Genomic DNA, 22,192 nt, shown 5'->3' with positions numbered 1-22,192 from the left:
TCCTTATTTGTTGAGTCAAAATCTGCAACAAACAAGTTTCTTTTCCTTGCTCCTTTCAGAGCAACTTCACCAATTTTCTTGCTGATAAAAGTGCATTCTATTTTGTTGAATAAAACTTTAAAGCTTTTGTCTGCAAATTGGCTAACACTGAGAAGATTCACTTCAAGACCAGCTATCAGTGCTACATCATCAATGACAACATTTTCAGAAACAATTTTGCCATATCCCATTGTGAATCCTTTGTTTTTGTCTCCAAAGGTCACCAAATGGTCAGCTTTCTCCTCAAATTGTGATAGCAGGGTTTTATCACCTGTCATATGCCTGGAACATCCACTGTATATGATCCAGATGACTTTCTTCACTTTACCCCGCATACAATGAGTTTTAAGTGTGTTTAGAAACTTAAGAAGTGTTGGGAACTTTCTTCTTGTTAACTTATTCAGCAGAAGTAGAATGAGTTGTTTTAGAAAAAAAAGAGTTCAATGACTGTTGTCCATGCTTTCCATCTGATGTAGACTCAATTCTTGTTTCTTTAAGGTCTACTCTCAGTTTGTGGCAACTCTTCATTACTTTCAAGTTGCAAGAAATGCTGTCAAACTTGTCACATAATGAATAGGGATCATTTGCATTTGCTTCATTATATTTGCAGGCTCCCTCAGTTGGCTTGCTAACTGCCTTTTTACAAAGGTGAGTTAGGTGATTCACAGAGCCACATTTTTCACACTTCTTTCTTGGAGCATCTGCAACATAAGCAAAATTGTTGCTTTTGTTTATCCCTATTTTCCCATTTCTATTTTTCTTTTTCTTTCTTGTATCTTCGCTTTTGGTTTCTTTGACAGGAGTCTTGGGACTTTGTTTGTCCATGAGCTTCTCTTCAGTATTGGAAGACTGAGTTACTTCTGCAGTTTTCTCCTCTTCATCCTCATCAACAATTTCTTGCTTGATTATCAATTCCTCTTCACTCAAGTTGACTTCACATACTTTGAATATTGGTGCATTAACCTCCTTCAAAAAGGTTGGAGCATTTTCAGTTTTCTTTGCTTTCCTTTTGTCACCTACAGTTTTCTTTTTGTCATTCAAAGCATCATAGTCAAGGCCAATAGCAATGTTTGCACATGACTTGTTTTTCTCATGGTACTGTCCAACTAGTTCAGATGCATTTCTGAAAGATTTCAGTTTCACTTCATTCTTTTACAGCTTCTCCCTTAGCACTGCCTCAATTTCACTTGCACACTTGAGCTTGTTCTTTAGATATGCATTTTCTTATTTTAAAGCTTCAAGCTCAACCATCAACAATTTAGTTTCTTGCTTCTCACTTTCAAGCTTCTCATTCAACTTTGTTAATCTGCTAGCTTCTTCATTAGTAGCAACCATGTTTCTGTGGGTGTGAAACATTTATGTGCTCATCTTCTCAACAGTTTCCTTATATTGATTCACAGTTAAATCAATTGTGGTAAGAGTTGGTACCTGTGATTTAGATGAGGATGATTCTCCTTGCTCCAAGGCCATGAGTGCATAATTTCCAAATTCTTCATCTTCATCATTCTCAGAGTCATCCCAACTTCTATCCTTTGCAATATAAGTTTTGTTTTGTTATTTCTTCAGAAGAGCTTCATATTTTGCTTCAAGTTCAAGATAAGCTTTATCTTTCTTTACCTTCTTGGGTTTCCTGCATTCCGTAGCAAAATGGCCCAACTCATCACAGTTGTAACACCTTATCTTAGATCTGTCAACATATCCAGTTTTGTAACCATTCTTGCTCTCAGAATTGTCTTCCCTTTTCCTTTCCAGCTGCTATCTTTGTTGAAAGACTTTCCTTTTCCCTTGAAAAATCTTGGCTTCTTTACTCTAATGTTAGAGAATTTTCTAGCCAAATAAGTCATTGACTGATCTAGCTCATCCAGTTTATCAAGAGTGTAGAACTCATCTTCTTCCCATTCCAGAATGACTTGTTCCTTTGAATCATTTGTTCTTTGCTCACTTGTTAAGGCAACTGGAGTTTGAGATCTTGGTTCATCATTAGATGTTTGGCTTTCATTTACAATTAAAGCACTTGAGCCATCTACAACATGTCCTTGGCCAGATCTCAATGATTTTCTCTGGATCATTTTAAGTTCATAAATTTTGAGAATTCCATATAGAACTTCCAGTGTTATCCTACTCAAGTCTCTCCATTCCCTGATTGCTGATATTTTCTGTTCCGAATGATCAGGGAGAGTGAGCAAGAACTTCAGGTTCACTTTTTCAGCTTCATAGTATTTGTCATGGAGCTGCAAGTCATTTATTAGCTTGTTGAATCTTTCAAACACTTCAGTAATACTTTCCTTTGGCTTAGTCATGGAAACCCTCATACTGTGAAATCAGTATCCTTTTCTGGTTTGACCTAACTTCTTCAGTTCCTTCACAGAGTATCTCAATCTTTTCCCATATTGGCTTGGCAGTGTCACAGTCGACAATGTTGTTGTACATCACATTGTCAAGTGACTCAATCAATATTAATTGCAGGCCACTATCCAGGAAAACTTTCTCCTTTTCAGACTCAGTATACTCAGAAGAATCTTTTGGTGCATAATGAGCTGAAATGACCATATCACCATCTGTCGATTCTTCAACTCTAACCATAGGAGTTAAGGGCCCATTTTTTAGTATCTTAATATAGAGTGGATTGGTCATCCTGATAAACATCAATATTTTTTTTCCAAAGAGTGTAGTTAGCTTTGTCAAAGGTAAGAATTTTGATGCTACTGATTTTTTGTGTATTCATTCTCCCGGGATCTTTAATCTGTTTACTTTCAGATTTTGCTCTGATACCACTTGTTAGGAAATGAATAAACACAGAGGGGGGGGGGGTGAATGTGTTTTACTGTTTTTAAGCTTTTCTTGAATCCTTTCGGCTAGGTTGAACAAAGTAAATTGAATCTTGTAATAAAATGTGTTACTGCAGAAATTAAAACATGCAAGAATAAGGAACACAGATCTTTTCAAAACTCACTTAATTTTTGTATTAAAATTAAGAATGTTTTGCTACAAAATTTCTAGGTTCTTTGATGTTAAAGAGTTTAGCTTTTTCCTTGAGAGTGTTACAAGATAACATCTAAATTGTTACAACTGACTAAAGGACCAGTGTTAACTTTATAACTTAGTTAACTGCTAGTTTACACAATGTACAATAAGACATGCTATTAGTTTTTCTAAACTGTCACTTGTCATTTCTATTTATAGAAAAGTAGATCTTCCATTTCTGGCTTAGCATATCTTGGCACCCCGTGTTCACTTTGATATTCTTTTATCAGTTAATCTTCACCATTGATCTTGCACATTTTTCGGGCTGATTTTTGTAGACTTGTCAATCCAGCTGTTTGGATTGTTTGTTGATTGTTAATCTTGGATATTGAACTGATTCGCAACTTTGTACTTTGAGATTTTACCCCGAGATCTCCAGTTTAGGTCTATAGAAAACTTGACATCTCGATAAGTATATTGGTTTATCGAGATCTCTAGTTCTCTATATTTAGTTTGGCTTGTAGAGGTCTTCAGTTCTCTATAAGAGAATTTAGGCTTGTCGAGATCTCTAATCTTCACATCTCTACTTTGACTTATCGATAACTTTTACTTCTCTAATGGCTTTTTGATTTGTCGATATCTCAGAGTTCTCTAGTCAAATTTAACTTATCGATATCTCTGAGTTCTCTAGTGAATTTTGACTTATCGATATCTCTGAGTTCTCTAGTGGAACTTGACTTATCGATAACTCAGAGTTCTCTAATGAATGTTGACTTGTCGATAACCCTGAGTTCTCTAGTGAAAAACTGACTTGTCGATATCTCCAATCTTCTTGTCTTCAATTTGGCTTGTCGATATCTCTGAGTTCTCTATAAGCTTTCTGGGTTCTCTATAAGTCATTCTGGAGTTCTCGAATGACTTCTCTATAACATTAAATCCGTGACTTGTAGAGATCTTGACTTAGAGTATTTTTCCTAAAACAGATTCATTCAACTCCAAGCTTCTTCATAATTCTTCTGAGGCATGATCTTCTTGATCTTATTCCAAATAGAATTCTTAGGCTTGACACTGTTTATAGAAAAAAGGCTTCAGTCTGCTCCCTTGACATTTTTACAGACTTTAAATATTACAAGTACAAAATATAAATTAAGATAATAATACAACTTACTTGGGGTTGACAAAATATCTTAGTCTTATTAAAGTACATACATGTCTTTTACAACAATCTCCCCCAATTTGTGAGAAGATTGTTTAACACAAATTCATGTCTGTTAACAAGACTAACCCCAAATTTAAAATGATTATGAAATGTAACAGTTCATTATTCTCCTTAGATCAGATGTCCATTTAGCTTTTTCTTCACACTTTTATCAAGAACACTAATGATGTTGTCATCTTCAGTAATCTTTGACATCATCACTTATATATTACAACATACTACACAAATATCCTTAATATATAACCAAGATCAGTCAAGCATGTAGGTATAAAATTATATACATAACATCACGCACATCAGTTTACATAAGTATCAAAAGTTTACGAGAATCATTGCCCCTTCCTATTAAACTTGTTACGAATCCCACCCCTTCTCTCTCTGACGGGCGCTACATCTTTTCTCTCTTGTTAGGTTTTTTTAACGCTTGTAACTGATGTCTGTCCCTTTCTCTATTTTCAATCTAAGTATAAAGATAATTATCGATCTAATTATTATCCATACTAATTAATTAATGACATGTTTTCTCTTAACAAAATAAATTCTTAGCTAAAATTAAGTTTTGAAATTTAATTAAGAGTTACAACTTTTTAAAAATATACTTTAATGACTTTTACAATAAACTCTATAAACTAAAAGATCATTGATTTTAAATCATAAATAATTACAATTAAACACCAAAGTCACAATAAAGAATTATCTAAAAATCTGGGATTTTACATATTATCCCCTTCAAAGAATTTGGTCCTCAAATTCTCAAAATAACATGCTCATCAGTAAAGTGCATACAATAAGTCAAGAGCTCATCCACACAATTTTTTATGGAACCTTCTCTTCTACCGCAAATTGGTCGTAGATATACGACCTAAGCCATTACATTATTCCTTTCTATTTGTTATTATCATTTTTACTATTACTAAATGAAATCAAATGTTTTAAAAGAAAAGGAGAGCGTCTAATCAGTCCCTGCCCTTTCAATTAGCTATATGCCCAAAACCTTCGACCCTTCCTTCTAAACGAGGGTGCCCGGGGCACCTCATCTTGTCATTTCATCATTGTTGATTCCCGTTAGGACGAAGTGTTTGGCGTTTCCTTCTCCGCGCCCGCTCACGCTTCGCTGACCTATTGAAAACTCGTGCACAACTATCATGAAAACTCATTTATCAAAAGACCCATAAGTCAAGCCCAAGTGGCAGTCGAGCCTAAAAACACACTTATAGAACCCAGGCAGTGCCTATACACTTCTGGCCGTGTAGAACTCTGATACGATCTATAACATCCCAATTTGTTGGGACATTAATTCTAAATAAAAACTAATATACATCTTTTAATCAAAAACCAAAATCTCACAAAAGTCAAGCATCGGTCAAACTAAAATATTATAAAGCAACAAATTGAAAGCACAATTCTACATAAATCCATTAAATAAATGTCTAACAACTCACTGAAACTATTTCAATAATATGATAAGTCTATTCCAATCAATACAATCAATCAAATAGCACGATGTTCCATAAATGCCACATCCATATTCAATCCAAACTTAGTCAAATATGTTTTAAAAACATTGAGCTGCAAAACTCCGCAATTAACTATCGTTTGACGGCTCAAATTAATATTTTCAAAATCAAAAACTTTGAACCGATGAAAAAGTCTAAAAAGTTGATGTTCAATATTTATACAGTTTAAATTACGGCTGCACTATGCCAGTTACAGCTTCCATAGTTCGATGAGGGGCTAGTTTAATTCCCTCTTTAAGACAAGGCCTAACGAGTTATCTATATATTCCGGGACATGCATAAACTAGTTCTATATGTCACACTATCCAGTGACTGGATTCTATGATTTGATACGCAACTAAAACTGGAGATCTAAAATTCTTTTCAAACTCTATCTTTGATGTTAAATGTTTTAAATAAATAAGGTGAAATCGACCTATAAGACAACCCGGGTCAAATCCCGGGCCTTTTCAAAATTCGGGTCAAGTGTCGATTCTGAATCCGAAATAAGCCGAAGCTTACTGACCCGAATGCAGCCAACTCGGGTAAATAATAAGCCCACCACAGACCTTCCAAAAAGATCATGATTTGTTTGTGCACATAATAGTAGTACTTTGCCTTATAAACTGAACAGAAGTCCTATATTCTACCGATGTGGGACTGGAGTGTTACAAAGCTCCCCCACTTAAACTCTTAACATCCTTGTCGGGCCGAACAAAGAGCCCATAGGTCTGGATCGTTGTCTCACTATCCATTGTGGGATAATACCGGTTGGTTTCATCTCCCTACCTCCAGATCTCTGACCATTGTGGGATAATACCATCAGCCTTCGTGTCCCCACCTCCGAAAACTTGACGTATCGAGCTTTCAAGAGTCAGCGCTGATATCATATGGTGACAAACCGGGTCAAATCCTGAACTTTTTTCAAAAATCGGGTCAAGTCCATTCCGAGTCCGAAAAAACCCGAAGCATACTAGCCCAAATGCATCCAACTTGGGTAAACAACAAGCCCACCGCAAGTCGCCAATAGATCATAATTTGTTGGTGCACATAGTATTAGTGGTACTTTATCTTATAAACTGAACAGAAGTCACATATCATGTCGATGTGGGACTGGGGTATTATATATATGTCTTGGTAGTTAAGATTGTGATGACTATATAAATATCGCCATATTGTGTTTGAAAGATATGATGAGTGCTTAAGATGTAGACTCAAGGATCGCTTGAGAGCGTATGCTTAAGTATTGTTAAGGTTAGGCATCTTTGATTGCTTGCGTTGTTAATAATTATTTAGAATATTAATACAAGTTGGGACGCGAGTTTTCAGTTTCATGTAGTTTTTGTGGTGTAATCTACATTGATTATGAATTTCGTATATTTGTGGTATTTCCTCCTAGCAAGTGATATCAGAATCAAGATTCATGATGGATGGGGTTGATGGAAAGTTCGGGATTCAATTGATATTGCGGAATACAATGATGAATTTGATGAAAAGAAGCCTACTAATGTGGAAAGAGGCAAAGTTACATGCGGTATGATGGTTGGCCCTTGAACCGTGGATCAATCATGACACTCTTGAGAATTGGTTTCTCAAGATTATTTTTTGCGGGCTCAAGATGATAGAAGATGGTAGAGATCATCACCATTGTTTCAATGTCTTGATCAACCATGTGAAGAATTTGGATGCCATTGACTCACCAGATGAAAGGACACTCGTCGTGGTTGATGCACATGATTTTGTAAATGAATATGTTGTTATGATGAAGAACGGTAGTTTGGAGGTCGTTATTCGGGTATTAGTGATTCTCAAAAGTTTTAAAAACGAGATGAAAGAATTTTTGCCTGAGGGGTGATATTGGTGACGGGCATTTGGCGTTTTGATGGTTACTGTTCTATATGATATGAAGTATCGGATTGAAGGGGAAGATGTTTGAGTTTCAACCCAATATGATATTATGTGATCGGTGATAAAGGACATAATTTGATTGAGTAATAAATCTTACGAGTAGACAATTATTATTATAATTGGATTAGGTTTGTCTTGATAACTAAGTTTGAGATGACTATATACGTGGTCATATTGTGTTTGATAAATAAGAGGAACGCTTAAGATGCATACTTAAATATCGCTTGAGAGCGGATGCTTAAATATTTTTAGTATTAGACATATTGATCGTATTATTGATAATTATTTGGATTAATAATAGATACGAGTTGGAATGTGAATGTTTCCGTGTCATATATTGTGTATACGCACGCTTTGCATTATTTTATGAAGTTCTATATATTTTTTTTGAATCATATTACAACCGAATGAAAATGTATGAATTCTAGTATTTTAGATAATATAGCAAGACTTTTAAAAATTTATCTACTATTTATTTTTAATTTTGTAGTTATTTTCTTTATTTAAAGAAAATTATTAGTAGATAAATTTTTAAAAATCTCACTATATCATCTAAAATAGGATTATTCATAACTTTTCATTTGGTTGAAATATGATTTAAGGAAAATGTTTAGAACTTCATAAAATAATTTTTAATTCTCGAGCACATATTTTGAGTTATCTGTTTCATATTTTATTACTATTATTTTAGTGATTCAAATAATATCCCGTTAAGTTTGATGATTAAACTGACATATGATTTTTAATTAAGTGACCACTTTAATATTTAACCATTTGTAACCGTGAATATTGTATTTTGGAGACCTTTGCAAGAAGTACATTTTCAAATCTGTTTTGTAATCACAAAAACAAAAATAAGCTTTGTCAGGTGCCCAAGGTCTGACTTTGATCATTTCTGTTGAAGTTAAGGTGCATGAATAATTCCATATAATAAAAATAAGTAACATATAATCAAAAATAACATGGAATAAATTTTCTAGTACAGACTGGATGAGGAAAACTAATTTAAAAAGCATTATAATAAATTAATGATGATCACCTCTGGACTAATAGGGGCAAATATAATGTTTGTGTGAAAGAAAAGAGGAACATCTGGTATTATAGTTTCTGTTCTATAGACTTAAGAGTAACATTATACACTGAATTTATTTCATAAGAATTATTCTAAACAAGAATATTCAATACATTAGAAAAAAACATTGCCAATTACCTATATCTCAGTTTAAACATGCATATTTCCCAAACTTGTTTTCAAGTAAATGCTATGGGAATTGGGCAAGAAAGTATTTACAACTTTGATTGCTTATACAGTCTTGCTCTCAGCTCTGCAGCAACAGCATCGATGAATCCCTCGGTGTTCAAATAATGAGCTGTCGTTACCCTGCAAATAACATCACCATTAGCTTGGACTTAGAGTTAAATAAGCAGAGTATGATAATGGAGTGCTTACTTAGGCCCGTGGAGAAGAAGTGCAAGGTCCTTGGTCATTTTTCCTCCTTCGACAGTTCCAATGCAAGCTGCTTCCAATTTCTCAGTAAATTCCAGCAGGCGAGCATTTTCATCTAATTTCGCTCTATCAAGATAAAAAATGGCTGATTATCCTGCCTGGAGTTATAACAATTTAAAAACGGCTTCTATGTCAGTTTTTGAAGTTTGTACCTATGAGCTAGCCCTCGAGACCATGCAAAGATTGAAGCTATGCTATTAGTGCTAGTTTCACCTCCTTTCTGATGGACTCGGTAATGGCGAGTAACTGTGCCATGGGCTGCTTCAGCTTCAATGGTCTTTCCGTCTGGGCACACCTAAAACCAATCCAAACAGTCACAGCTTTAAAACCAGGATGGGAAAGGAAACTAGCACATTATAGTACTGCTAAAACACTTGACATGGAAGATATACCAGTACAGATGTCATCAAACCAAGAGAACCAAATCCTGTACAAAAGGGGAAAAGTTACATAAAAATTAATCTAAAACATGTCAACCATGACTAATGATCCTCCAGTTACCAAGAAACAACATAAGAAAAAACAAATACTCTCCATTGATCTTTTACATTTTAGGGTATATAGGTACAAACCTTGGGCTAAAAAGTCACTTTGGACATCTCCATCATAGTTTTTGCATGCCCATACATAACCCCCATCGCTCTTAAGAGCATAAGCAACCATATCATCAATCAAACGATGTTCATACCTATAATACTAACAATTAGAAAGCGGAAACCACTTGAAACCTAAATCTGTAGACAACACGCAAAGATTATAGCTCACCATATCCCTGCAGATTCAAACTTGGACTTCCACTCTTTTTCATAAACTTCTTGGAAAATATCCTTAAATCTTCAAGTAAAAACAAATAATCACTAAAAGAATAACCAGTAATTCTTGGATTGGGGGGTGGAAACATGATAAGAATATGTGACCTGGAAATTATACCTTCCATCGTATTTCTTAAGAATAGTATTCTTAGTGCTAAGATAGAGTGGCCATCTTTTCTGGTAAGCTGTGTTCATTGAAGCCTCAGCAAAAGCATGAATGGACTGCACCACAAGTGGAAAAAATAAGCAATGATAAGCGGCTATATACAGTTCCTCAGGACAGTGAGTACATCAAAATTCAAATTGTAAACTAAGGACGCCCGGAAAAACAAGAACTACATCAAATAGTAAACTAAGGGCACCCAGAAAATAAAGAACTACACGAAGAGGCACCGTGTGAGACTAAATAGAGCACTATCTCTCAAATCATTTTGTAATATAAATGAAGATTAACCCTAATGATGGCTTTGGGGTTTACCGTTTACCTAAATATGCAAATGGAATGAACTATCATACAAATCATAGTCGTTTACTTTTTACATCATCTACTTGCATATAACAACTTCAAAAAACAGAACATTAACCAAAGAAACTACAACAAATTTGGTTCACAAAAGAAATGGTAAAGACTTTTGCACCAGAAATTAGAAAAATGAAAAATAAAATCTCAAGAGTAAATTTAAACCTCATCAGTGTTGTACATTGAAAGAGCTACTCCTCCAGCACCAGTAAAGTTGAAAACTTCTAACTCTGTTTTCTCACTTTGCCCATCTGGAACTGTAGTAATTATTTTAAGTATTATTACATAAAAAATATAGTGACAGAGAGATCATGTTTCGCATCATTTAGAAATTCAGTGTTAATAACACTGGAAAATAATGAGAGTCTTTTGAAAGCTGACTAGTGGGATACAATTATACCAAACACCATTTTGAGTTTTCCAGGTCCTTGAACAACTAGATCAGTAGCTCGATATTGATCACCAAAAGCATGCCTACCAATGCATATTGGCTTATTCCAACCTTAAAGAATTTCAAAATTTTGTAAGTAGAAGACAGTGACAGTTATAGTGATACACGAATGAAATATGGTAATAAAACGAATAAAGGAGCAAGAAACAGGAAGCACCTTGAACAAGTCGAGGTATGTTTTTGCAAACAATTGGTTCGCGGAAAACTGTTCCTGCAATAATTAAAAATTACATAGTTCAACATCTGACAAGTGAATAAATTAAATTGTCTGGAAGAACAAGAAGAAGAAAGGCCCAACTTCAAGCGAAAATTCATTAACCATTTAATATGTTACGAATTGTTCCATTTGGACTCCTCCACATCTGTTTCAAGTTGAACTCCTTAACACGAGTTTCATCTGTGAACCAAAAGCAGATATTATCTATCAGTTCACATATAAAATGTACAGAGTATTTCCAGTAATAAAATAACATTCAAATTTGTAGTAAATGATGACAGATACTGAAATTTAATAGTTATAAAGGAAAACAGAGACAAAAGACTGTGAGATTTAGGAGAAATGACTTAATTGCATTGCCTGGGAAAATGATTAATTGAATTGCCTGAAATATATGACTTAATTAAGTCGCCTCAGCTTGATATTTGGTTTCCACTTAATTTTATTCCATATAAATATATGTGTGTGTGTGTATGTGCGTGTGTAGACCACTCCTTATATACTGGACCAAGGATATTGAGCTCTTATTAACTATAGAAAACCTAACAAGTTGCAGGCATTGTGTTATAAAACTAGATTAAATACACTGCTTCCATATCTTAAAACGCGTACCTGGTGTGATAGTTGCACACTTAATTGCTACATTGTACCTGGAGTTCAATTATTTAAGAAATATGTCAGAGAAGACAAGCATGACATACTCTTCATCAATAACTGACGAACATAATACATCTACCTAGGAATGAAGTTTAAAACACATCCGATATTGAATATTGATGAGATAAAGTTTAGAAATGTTTCCAACTATATGATAATACAAATGGTTCACAAATTCTATTTTTGATTGATTACACAAAACTCAAAAGGATCAGTAGCAGAGAAAACTACCACCAAAGTCGAATGTAAAAGCAATAAGAACTTACTTGAGAGTGGCTTCTGCACTTTCAACTGTAACTCTATCATCGGTGGCATCCCTATTAGGGAGGCCAAGATCGAAATACTTTATGTCTAAATCTAGAAATGGAAATATAAGCTGCAGAAAAGGAAAACAACACACACTATAAGGTATCAATAAAAAAGGGCGAAGAATAATATAACAATCAGAGAAATAAAGAATTCTTACCTTCTCCTTGATTGATTTCCAAAAAACCCTTGTCATTTCATCACCTGCAGCATATGTATGCCGTTAAAATTAAGCATGCGCAGCGAGTGCTTGCATGTAATTCTTGCGCTTCTAAAAATATTTAAGAAGCCTTAAATGTAAAACTAAAACCCTAAACACCCACTATCAAATCTTCGAAATGAAAACAGAAAAAAATAGAATTCAATCAAGCGCTACTTTCCCTACCACATACATTCAAATCAATTCCTACGCAACCTTTCCGCTTCCAAAAAAACACGGTAAAAAGGTCCTCTTTTAATTTTAAAAATCCCAAATAAAACAACACTTCCTGAGCTTAACATCATAGTTCCAGTAACACCCCTAACTCTCAAACTAACAAAGACTGATGCTTTCGTCTAATCCCCAAAATATACAGTTCACACACACACATTAATAAAAATTGAGTCTTCGCAACAACTTCTTGTCAGCTTCCCTCTATGCAATAATACAACTACACAGTAAACTAACACAAAAAAACACTAAACTTTATTCAACCGATACATAAAAGAAAACATTAAAATCATGTAAATACAAAATTACACAAAATATAATCATGCTCCCAAAATAAATTTTTCGAGAATTTCAAGAAACATTGCATACAGAGAGCATCAAGAACATATATATATATATATATATATATATATAAGAGACAGAGAGAGAGAGAGAGATGGAGAGAGAGAGAGAGAGACAAACAGAGAGAGAGATGGAGAGAGAGAGAGAGGAAGGGAGAGAGAGAGAGAGGAGGTAATTACCATCCATTTCAACGATTGGATTGATCACTTTGATCTTCCGAAATACAATCATAACACAAACACAAATAACTTCAAAAACAAGTAAAAATTAAAATAAAAAAAGTTAATATAAAAGTATGTATATATATATATGTAACCTTGTCTTGAGCAAGTTGAGAGACAGTGTCGGAGCTGACGTGGAGACGAGCACAAGGAAAAACAGAGGATGACGTAAGCGGAAAATGAATGTTCCGGCGAGAGAGAAGAGAATTACGGCGGCCGAGAAACGTAAGAGCTCCGGGGGAGCTTAAGCTTTGATGTAATAACATGGTGGTTTAACAAGGGTTTAGGGTTTTTGGTGGTAATTACAATTATATCAAATCAAATATATAATTTGAGACGCTAAATTGTGATTGTGATTGACACTATTATGATGGTTGTGGCGGTTTCAACAAGTTTTACGATTCTTTAGGTTTTCTTAAACCAAAATGTATCTTCTTAGCCTTTTTTATTTATTTTCGGAGTAAAATAGAGTGAAATTATCGAATTATTTTTATGTTAATTTAATATTTATTGTGAATGTAGGGGCGGTTTTATCCTTTCAATTTTTCTTTACTGTAAAAGTATGAAAATATTTTTGAAAATAATACTTTCATTTTCAAGTTATAAATGTGGGAAGTGAACGAAGTGCTTGTTGAATTCAAATTCTAACGTTGAAATTCGTAACCAGCTAAACGTCATATTTTCCTTATACTTTTGTTCATGCTTATTTATATTTGCATCGGCCGCCTTATTTAATATTTGGCCAACTAAAAACACCTGCCATAATCGTTCAGTCAAAAAATTCTTGTAAAATTAATATAAACATGTCTTCATGCATTTCAGTTGTAATTCAAAATATCAATCCATTTAAGAATCGGTCTAGCTTTCTTTAAATGGGTGAGAAAGTTCATCGGTGTTTCTTTTTTGTCAGGAATATTTGTATAGCTAGGAATAATCAAGGATAACTTATATCCATCAATCAATATATATGTTTATTATGTCATGTGTGATATTTTCACTCACTCTAATTGCAGCAGGAGTTAGGTGTAATAAACAACCGTATATTTCACACCGCTTCTTATTTTGTATAACTAACCTAGTCAATCATATATTTTGTGTAAAAAATATCAAGTTTACTATTCATTTTATCCAAATATATTAAGTATGTCTTATTTTTCAGTTCGACTCAATTTGAATACTAAATTAAAAATACGTATCGAATAAATCATCTGTCAATAACTAAATCCATACAAAATTTTAAATTTTCAATAATTCAATTGATACAGATTTTCAAAATAATACTCAAACTGAAAAGTAAGCTACTGACATATGAATGAAATTATATATGTTCATGTAACCAATCATCTAGCAAAAATATTCCCCTTCCCTTTTTCCCTTTGTGCTGCTCTTCTATTCATTAGAGCATTCACATCCGGTTTTGTATATCAATCCCTATATTCTTACTATAAATGGCAATTCCCAAAATTATCTCTAAAGTTTATTTATCAAAATAAATTCACCTGCATCTCATTCCCCATTCTTATCCCCATACTCTTTTTATATACTTTTTTTTTCTCTCTTTTTCAGTTTCAAAATTGAAAATTAAATATAACATCACTTTAATATGTAGTCTATTGTGTTCATTTTTGCCATCTCTATAATGTTGATTTTAATATGTAGGTCTTCATTTTTGTTGAGCCATAAAAATATATGCTTTGACATGTATAACCGGCTCCTATGCATTCCTCTGTAATGTATAGCCAGAAAAATGTTATATACACATTTTACTACAACAATAGGGCACAACCATATGAAATCAACACATAACAATTTTATACCACAACTTAATAATTGTCAAAGCTGCAACACAACAACAGAGTCATTATATACAAGATTCAAGGTCTTAAACACAAAACGGTTTTGGTCTTGAACTGGTTACGAATCAACTACCATCTTCTTCAGTTGTGCAATGATCTGTAACGCTTTTCAGCTGGTTCTGTATTTCTGCAGAACCAATCACACAACCCTAAAAGAGTCAGAAATCCTTTACAATTGTTATATATCAGAAAGTGCAAGCATAAATGTCATAAATGTCATAACATCACTTGTCCAAACATACAAAATTAACATAAGCAATTGCTCTAGTTTACAACCAAGCATTGATAGACATATATACAAAAGTCACTAAGCAAAAGATTCACAATAATACGTTTTTACACACATATTATTCTACGTTTGGAGGATGGTTGCGTGTCATGATTTCTTGATGTAATTTCTGAAAATATAGTTGTTGTGTCTTTGGCATACAACTCACGTCCATCATTATAATAATACGATCAGCTTCTTTCTTTGCAAGGTCTAATTTTTCACATTATAACCTTAGTCTTTCATCCTCTTGACGTAATTTTGTTCCCTCCTTCTCCTTATCATACGCCATTTTCTCACCCTTCAATCGACAAAATTCTTTCTCCTGGGCACATGACTCCTCCAAATGAGTATACTTTAACTTTCTGAGTTGAATACTTTCATCCATTTATTTATCTAAAGCCTTTCTTTTTCCCTTTTCAGCTTTTTATCCAATTGGACGATCCAACTCAATTATGTCATCTTTTATCACATTATCCTCCGTAACTGCAGAATTTCGAGTACTGGTCACATTTTTGGATGGAGCTGAGGACATCGTTTTTCTTTTTTTCGGATCCTCTTTGGTGGTATGCAAAATCCACTTAGGTTGTTTTTTTAGCAGGTGTCAACAATGCTCAAATTGGAAGCTGCATTTTTCTAACGATAGGTACATTGCTTTAGCCTCATCAAACTTGCACATAAACAAACAAAATATTGATATCAGAACGATATAGATAATCAAAGTTGGTGCAGACAAAACTTGCTCACATGAGTTACCTTGTTCTATTAAGTCACGCCGTTTGGATTTAATTGATAAACTTGAGCTAATTTTCCCCAAAATTTATTTGTTGCCTTTTGAATAACTGACCATCGATGTATTAAAGATTTTATTGTTCGATCATTTGTGGCTTCCTTGTACTGCTGAAAGTAATTATAGATTTTTTCCCAGAGTTGGGAGTGCTTCTGGTCAGTTCCTTGAACGACATCAATACTACAATTTAACCAAGCAGAAATAAGTAACTTATCTTCTCAAGGGTAAAATTTGCTCCCCTTGCAGATTTCCTACTTTCATTAGGAGGAAATGGTGGAGAGTCGTCAGGGGTTATAGGGGAGATTTCATTTTGCCAAACATAAGTAGAATCGAGTTGATGATCTTCGGTTAAAAGACTTGTAAAATACCCATGTTCCATTTCCTGTGTATCCATCATTTCTTCACAAATTTTGTATCTAATTTAGAAATTCAATACTCTATTAACTTGATATATCAATTAATGATGCAAAATCGTATAATTAGTAGACAATATTAAAATTGATTCCAATACATACCAAAAAACTAAACTCATATCATATCAATAGATACAGTTAAAAGATAAATAGGGGAAGATAATTGAGAAAAAAAAACCTTAAGAGAAGAGTAAGTTGCAGATGGCGATTAATCCAATAGGTGACGAATTCAATCGGTGGTGATTCACGACTCAAAAGAAGGACATCTGGAGAGCATGAGAAGTGAAATTAGGTATGAAAATATATATAAATACAAAAGGAAAGAAGGATATGGCGGGTATCTGTGAGATGAATGTGGCGAGAACGGGAGGGTGTGCAGAAGCGGCCTGTACTTTTTTTTTGAAATAAAAGCACTTGCAATAATTATATTAACTCAAAGCTCAATACATCACTAATGAACTCAGGGACATCCCCCTGCCAATTGCCATTCATAAAAACCTGACATAGAAATAGAGGCTCTAGCTAACGTATGAGCCACTAAATTCGCAGATTTATACGAAAATTGCACCTTAACCTCATCGAGGTGCTTAAACTCTTCAACACACTACGCTATAATGGAATGAAAGTTTGATCTACCAGACCCGCCATTACAAGCATTCACAACAATCTTCGAGTCAAGCTCAAAAATGCATTTCCTGAATCCCAGAGCCACTGTCCATTGAACAACATCTTGCAGGCTTCGAGCCTCAGCTTCTCTCACACTCCATTCACCCGCAATATCCATACACCTCGCATTCAGAAAATGGCCATCTTCATCCCTTATTACTGCTCCAGTTCCTATTTTATGAGTACCAGGAACAACGGCTGCATCCGTGTTGATCTTAACCCACCCTGTGGCTGGTTTTTGCCACACCCTACTTCCCATACTTTGACCTGTTCTCCTCGCACTATCCTCCTGCTGGGCATGCTTCCAATCCTCCAACATCTTTATAGCTGTTGTTTTAGTGCCATACACTGACATATTTATACGCTCCCACAACCATTTATTTCTTCGATTCCAGATATGCCAACTAAACAAAGCCACTGCTGCTGCCTGATGTCTTGTACAATGAGTGAAGATTTTCAGAAATACATCAAAAACATTTTCATTTGGTGCAACCTGGATCAAATCTATCAAACCAACAGCCTCCCAGACTGCTCTTGCAAATACACATTCAAAAAGCACATGAGTTCCATTTTCCTCAGAATTATGACACCATGAGCATACAGTCTCCACGTTTACATGTTTAATTTTCAAATCCACAGTAGTAGGCAAGCATAATTTACACGCACGCCATATAAAATGAAGAATTTTACCTGGTAATTTCAAAGACCATAACTTCCTCCAGAAAGATGCATTCCCCATGTTCCTCTCTCCCCTTATTTGATTATAACAGCTTTTGACAGTAAATTCTCCCTTTTCGTCCAAGACCCAGTACCATGAATCTTCCTTTTTCTCTCCTAGGCACTGCAATTTTCAGTATTAACAGTCTATCTCTTTCATCACAAATGTCATTTAGGATCTCCTCGTCCCACTCCCTCCCATCATTTTTCATCAAACTTACCACTTTAATATTCGCTAGCTGATGTGGCATTTCAGTCGTAAGCATTCCATTCTCCACATCTGGAAGCCAGGGGGTTTTCCAAACAAGAGTTACTTTGCCATTTCCTATCTTCCTTCTGCATCCTTGTTTAACAATATCCTGAGTTGATAAGATGCTTCGCCACATATAACTTGGATTTGCTCCTAGTTCCGCATTGAAAAAATCCGTCTTCGGAAAATATCTGGCTTTCATTATACTTGTAACAAACGCATTCTCTCCATTAACCAGTCTCCATCCCTGTTTTGCGAGCATCGCGAGGTTAAATTGTTGTAAATCTTTATACCCCAGGCCACCACTCGCTTTAGCTTCACACATTCTTCCCCAAGCCAACCACTTCACACCTTTACTCTGACCTCCATTCCCCCACCAAAACTGATTCATTTGTCTTTGTATAGTTTGACAAATTTCAGCAGGAATAGTCATTAAGTTCATCCAGAAATTTGGCAGCACTTGACATGATGTTTGCAATAAAGTATGTTTCCCAGCCTTCAAATTTTTTTTACTCTTCCAATTATTCAACTTTTGCTTCACTTTATCCGTGAGAAAGCCAAAAACCTCTTTGTTCTTTTGCCCTACCACCATTGGCACGCCCAAATATCTGCCCGAATTCTCCACTTCCTCGACTCCCAATGCTTCACAGATTCTCAATTTTCCTTCACTAGCTGTGTTCGGGCTAAACGTAACACTAGATTTCGTAAAATTTATCGCTTGCCCAGACACTTTTTCATATCGTTTCAAAATTTTTTTTATTGTGACAACATCTGTTAAAGTTGCTTTGAAGAACAGGTAGCAATCATCTGCAAATAGTAAATGAGAGACCCTTGGAGCTCCATTAGCAAATTTACAACCATGTATTAAACCCACCTCATCATTTCATCTAATCATCGAGCTCAGCCCTTCAGCACACAAGATATACAAGTAAGGGGATATAGGATCCCCTTGCCTTATCCCACGCTCTAGAATGACTTGGCCAAACACCTCTCCTTTTTGTAAGAAACTATAAGAAACAGTTCGAATACATGTCATGACACGAGATATCCATTTCTGGTGAAACCCATATTTACCCAGCATATCTTCAATGAACTTCCATTCAAGCCGATCATAGGCTTTTGAAATATCGATTTTTAACCCCGCATAGCCATACTTTCCTTGCGTCTTACGTCGAATATAATGGTTAATTTCAAACGCAATCAGCGCATTGTCAGACAACAATCTTCCTTGAACAAAAGCACTTTGATTTATGGAGATCAATGTAGGCAGACAACTCTTAAGCCTATTCGCCATTAATTTCGATAAAGTACGAAACAACACATTGCATAGAGAGATCGGACGTAATCCGTCATGCTTTGAGGCTACTTTATTTTTGGAATAAGGCACACGATAGTTCGATTAACTCCTTCATACAGTTCCCCCGTTTCAAAAAAATCTGCACAAAATTTGAAAACATCATCCCCAACTATATTCCACCCGGTGATTTTTCTGGATGCATTGAGAAAATAGCTTCTTTCACTTCCTCTCTCAGGATAGGCTTTATCAGTTCCTCGTTTTGTCCTTCAGTAACGTGCATAACACCCTCTCTCTCCGTTAAACTTTCTATATCCGGCGTAGCTTTAAACAAACCTGTAAAATAATCAACCACAATGTTCTGCATCTCTTTCTCATCATCTTTCCATTCCCCATCTTTGTTTCTCAACCCCTTGAGCTGATTCTGTTGTCTCCGACCAGTTGCAAAGCTATGGAAGAACCTAGAATTTTGGTCACCATGCTTAAGCCAGAATTGCTTCGCTCTTTGGCTCCAGTAAATTTCACGTTTTTCCAATAGTCGAAGATACTTATCTATTTCCTCGTTATACTGCTGAACTCCATACATATCCCTTCTCGACCGTAACTTGTGCAACCTCCCTTTACTCTGCTTAATCTGCACCCCCAACTCTTTCAACTGCCCTCCACCCCACTCTTGCAACTTCATCGTACAGTACTTAATTTTTTCCATAATCCTCAATCCCTCTTGCATATTCCAGCTTTGGTTTATTAAATTGTAACAGTCAGCTTCCCCGATCCATATATTTTCAAACTTAAACCGATGACTTTTTTGAACATACACTTGCCTGTTTAACTCTAGTATCAACGGGAGATGATCTGAAGAAGACACATCCCAAACTCTTATCTTCGCGTCTGGAAACAAACTTTGCCACTGCTGGTTTGCAAGTCCTCTATCGGGGCGCTCCTGAATCCAATTAGTTTGACCACGAGCTCTCTCCCATGTAAACTCGTTCCCAGAGAAACCCATATCTATTAAACCACAGTCATTAAGAGCATCAACAAAACCCTCCAGCAATCTTCGAGGGTGAGGTCGCCCCCCTTTCTTTTCACGGGCAAACATCAGGTCATTAAAATCACCTAACACACACCATGGTAACTCAGATTCACCAGCTAATCCCCTTAACAAATTCCATGATTCATGACGTCTATAACTTTCCGGGCATCCATAGAAGCCCGTATAACGCCATCTTCCCACTTGCTCACACTGCACTTCAAACTTCAAAGTCTATATAGTGATTGCAGCTACCTTTTATCTTCACTGAACCCGTATTTTTCCATAACAAAGCTAAGCCCCCTCCTTGACCCTCCGATTCGACTACAAAGCACCCTGCAAACTGAATACTTCTACAAATCTTTTCTACCTTCTTTTTATTCCCTAAAATTTCAGACAAAAAATTAAACTAGGCCTTATTTGTTGGACTAACTCCTTAAAAAAATTCACTGCTCGTGAGGTGGCCAGCCTACGACAGTTCCATCCTATTAAACTCATAATCCTTGGCGGGCCTGGACACCAGAGCCCGCCAGCTGCACGTTTTTTGGATCCTCTTTTTCTTGGGGTTTGACTGTATCAATTGAATTACTTGGCCCATCTGTATTCATATTCTCCGGCCCATCATTCACTAGTCCACTATTTTCAACCCTGCGTCTCTTAGTATCATACACAATCTTGTCTCCCTGATTTACTTCATGTCCAATATCCATCTCCTTTGAATATTCACTCATAGCATTATCTTCTACTCCCTTATTTTTCTCCATTACTGTTATTCTTCCCTCTTCAGTTTGAATTTCATTTATCCTCCCATCTACCTCCGTAAATCTCCCCTGATTATCCTCCTCACTCCTGCTGCCTTCCGAAAAAATCGTTTGATTATTTTTTCCCGCCCACTTTGCGTCCCCCCCTCCACCGTTCCTCAGCCACCTAGAACCAACATTGTTCTTAGCTCGCCTGCCTGGTGCTCTCAGCCATGTCCCATTTGCTTTCTCTATTGCTTTCCCTGGATTAGCATACACCACATTACAATCTCGCTTACCATGTCCCAGGATTCCACATACAAAACAGAACGTAGATAGTCTCTCATATTTAAAGTTAACCCAACTGCACTCCCCTCCTAATCTCTTGATCTTCATCCTTCTCTTTATTGGTTTACTAGCACTCATCTTAACACGAATCCGCACATGTGTTTTCCATGCACCATCATAGTTTGCAGGATCAGACTTTACGTAGGCACCAATATAATTACCAATGCTTTGGAGTATACTCTCAGAGATGAAACCATTTGGTAAATCATACACTTGTACCCAGATTTTCGTATCATCTAATTTTGTCTCCCTTGGATCAGCATTCTCCTTTACTTCATTAACAATTAATAAGCTCTGTTCAAACGATCATGGACCTCCATCTATGACCTTCTGTAAATCCATTGGATGATAAAAAGCAAAAGTATATCTCATTGCTCCTATGTCATGAATCTCCACCCCCTCCTTTGGACGCCATAAATCTGCCAACATATTTTGCATTGCCACAAAATTAATTTTCTTCTCCGTCAAGAACCGTCCTACCAGAAGAAAAACCTCCTTCTTCTTCACAATCTCCTCCGGCTCAACAGTAAACCCTCCTTCCTCCTCATCTTTAATGGACAGTTTAGCATATAAATCCTCCAGCGCTTGTTTCGAATGTTCCATAGCTATGGTAAAAAGAAATAATAAAGATAAAATGGGAAAAAACTTGTTACTGGAATAAGACAGAGGAACTCTCAATCATTGGAGAGACGTACTTAGTGAGTGAGTAACTATTTTTGGTCCCCAAATAC

At 35.6% G+C, this 22,192-nt stretch overlaps 2 protein-coding genes across 3 annotated transcripts; both read right to left on the bottom strand.

Annotated features, from left to right (window-relative positions):
- Window positions 1–8,717: 8,717 nt before the first annotated feature.
- Window positions 8,718–13,522, bottom strand: LOC141689838 (isocitrate dehydrogenase [NADP]-like). 2 transcript variants are annotated; one of them, XM_074494325.1, is made up of 16 exons: window positions 13,186–13,522; window positions 13,048–13,085; window positions 12,257–12,300; window positions 12,057–12,166; window positions 11,746–11,783; window positions 11,236–11,313; window positions 11,074–11,127; window positions 10,866–10,967; window positions 10,631–10,722; window positions 10,064–10,167; window positions 9,899–9,967; window positions 9,706–9,821; window positions 9,526–9,560; window positions 9,286–9,428; window positions 9,077–9,199; window positions 8,718–9,007 (listed from the first exon to the last, which is right to left on the bottom strand). In XM_074494325.1, exons 1-16 carry the CDS (start codon window positions 13,353–13,355, stop codon window positions 8,914–8,916), a joined length of 1,410 nt encoding a protein of 469 aa, XP_074350426.1. In that variant the 5' UTR covers window positions 13,356–13,522; the 3' UTR covers window positions 8,718–8,913. The 2 variants fall into 2 exon arrangements, with proteins under 2 accessions (XP_074350426.1, XP_074350427.1); XM_074494326.1 differs by having other exon boundaries at window positions 13,048–13,081; window positions 13,185–13,521.
- A 5,993-nt stretch (window positions 13,523–19,515) lies between these two features.
- LOC141692155 (uncharacterized) lies at window positions 19,516–22,064 on the bottom strand. The gene is made up of 3 exons (XM_074496893.1): window positions 21,776–22,064; window positions 20,886–21,733; window positions 19,516–20,586 (listed from the first exon to the last, which is right to left on the bottom strand). Exons 1-3 carry the CDS (start codon window positions 22,062–22,064, stop codon window positions 19,516–19,518), a joined length of 2,208 nt encoding a protein of 735 aa, XP_074352994.1.
- Between the last annotated feature and the right edge of the window lie 128 nt (window positions 22,065–22,192).

Source organism: Apium graveolens, chromosome 10 (genome assembly GCF_009905375.1).
Source record: "Apium graveolens cultivar Ventura chromosome 10, ASM990537v1, whole genome shotgun sequence".
Lineage (NCBI taxonomy): Eukaryota > Viridiplantae > Streptophyta > Magnoliopsida > Apiales > Apiaceae > Apium > Apium graveolens.
This window is presented reverse-complemented; position numbering and strand designations above follow the sequence as displayed.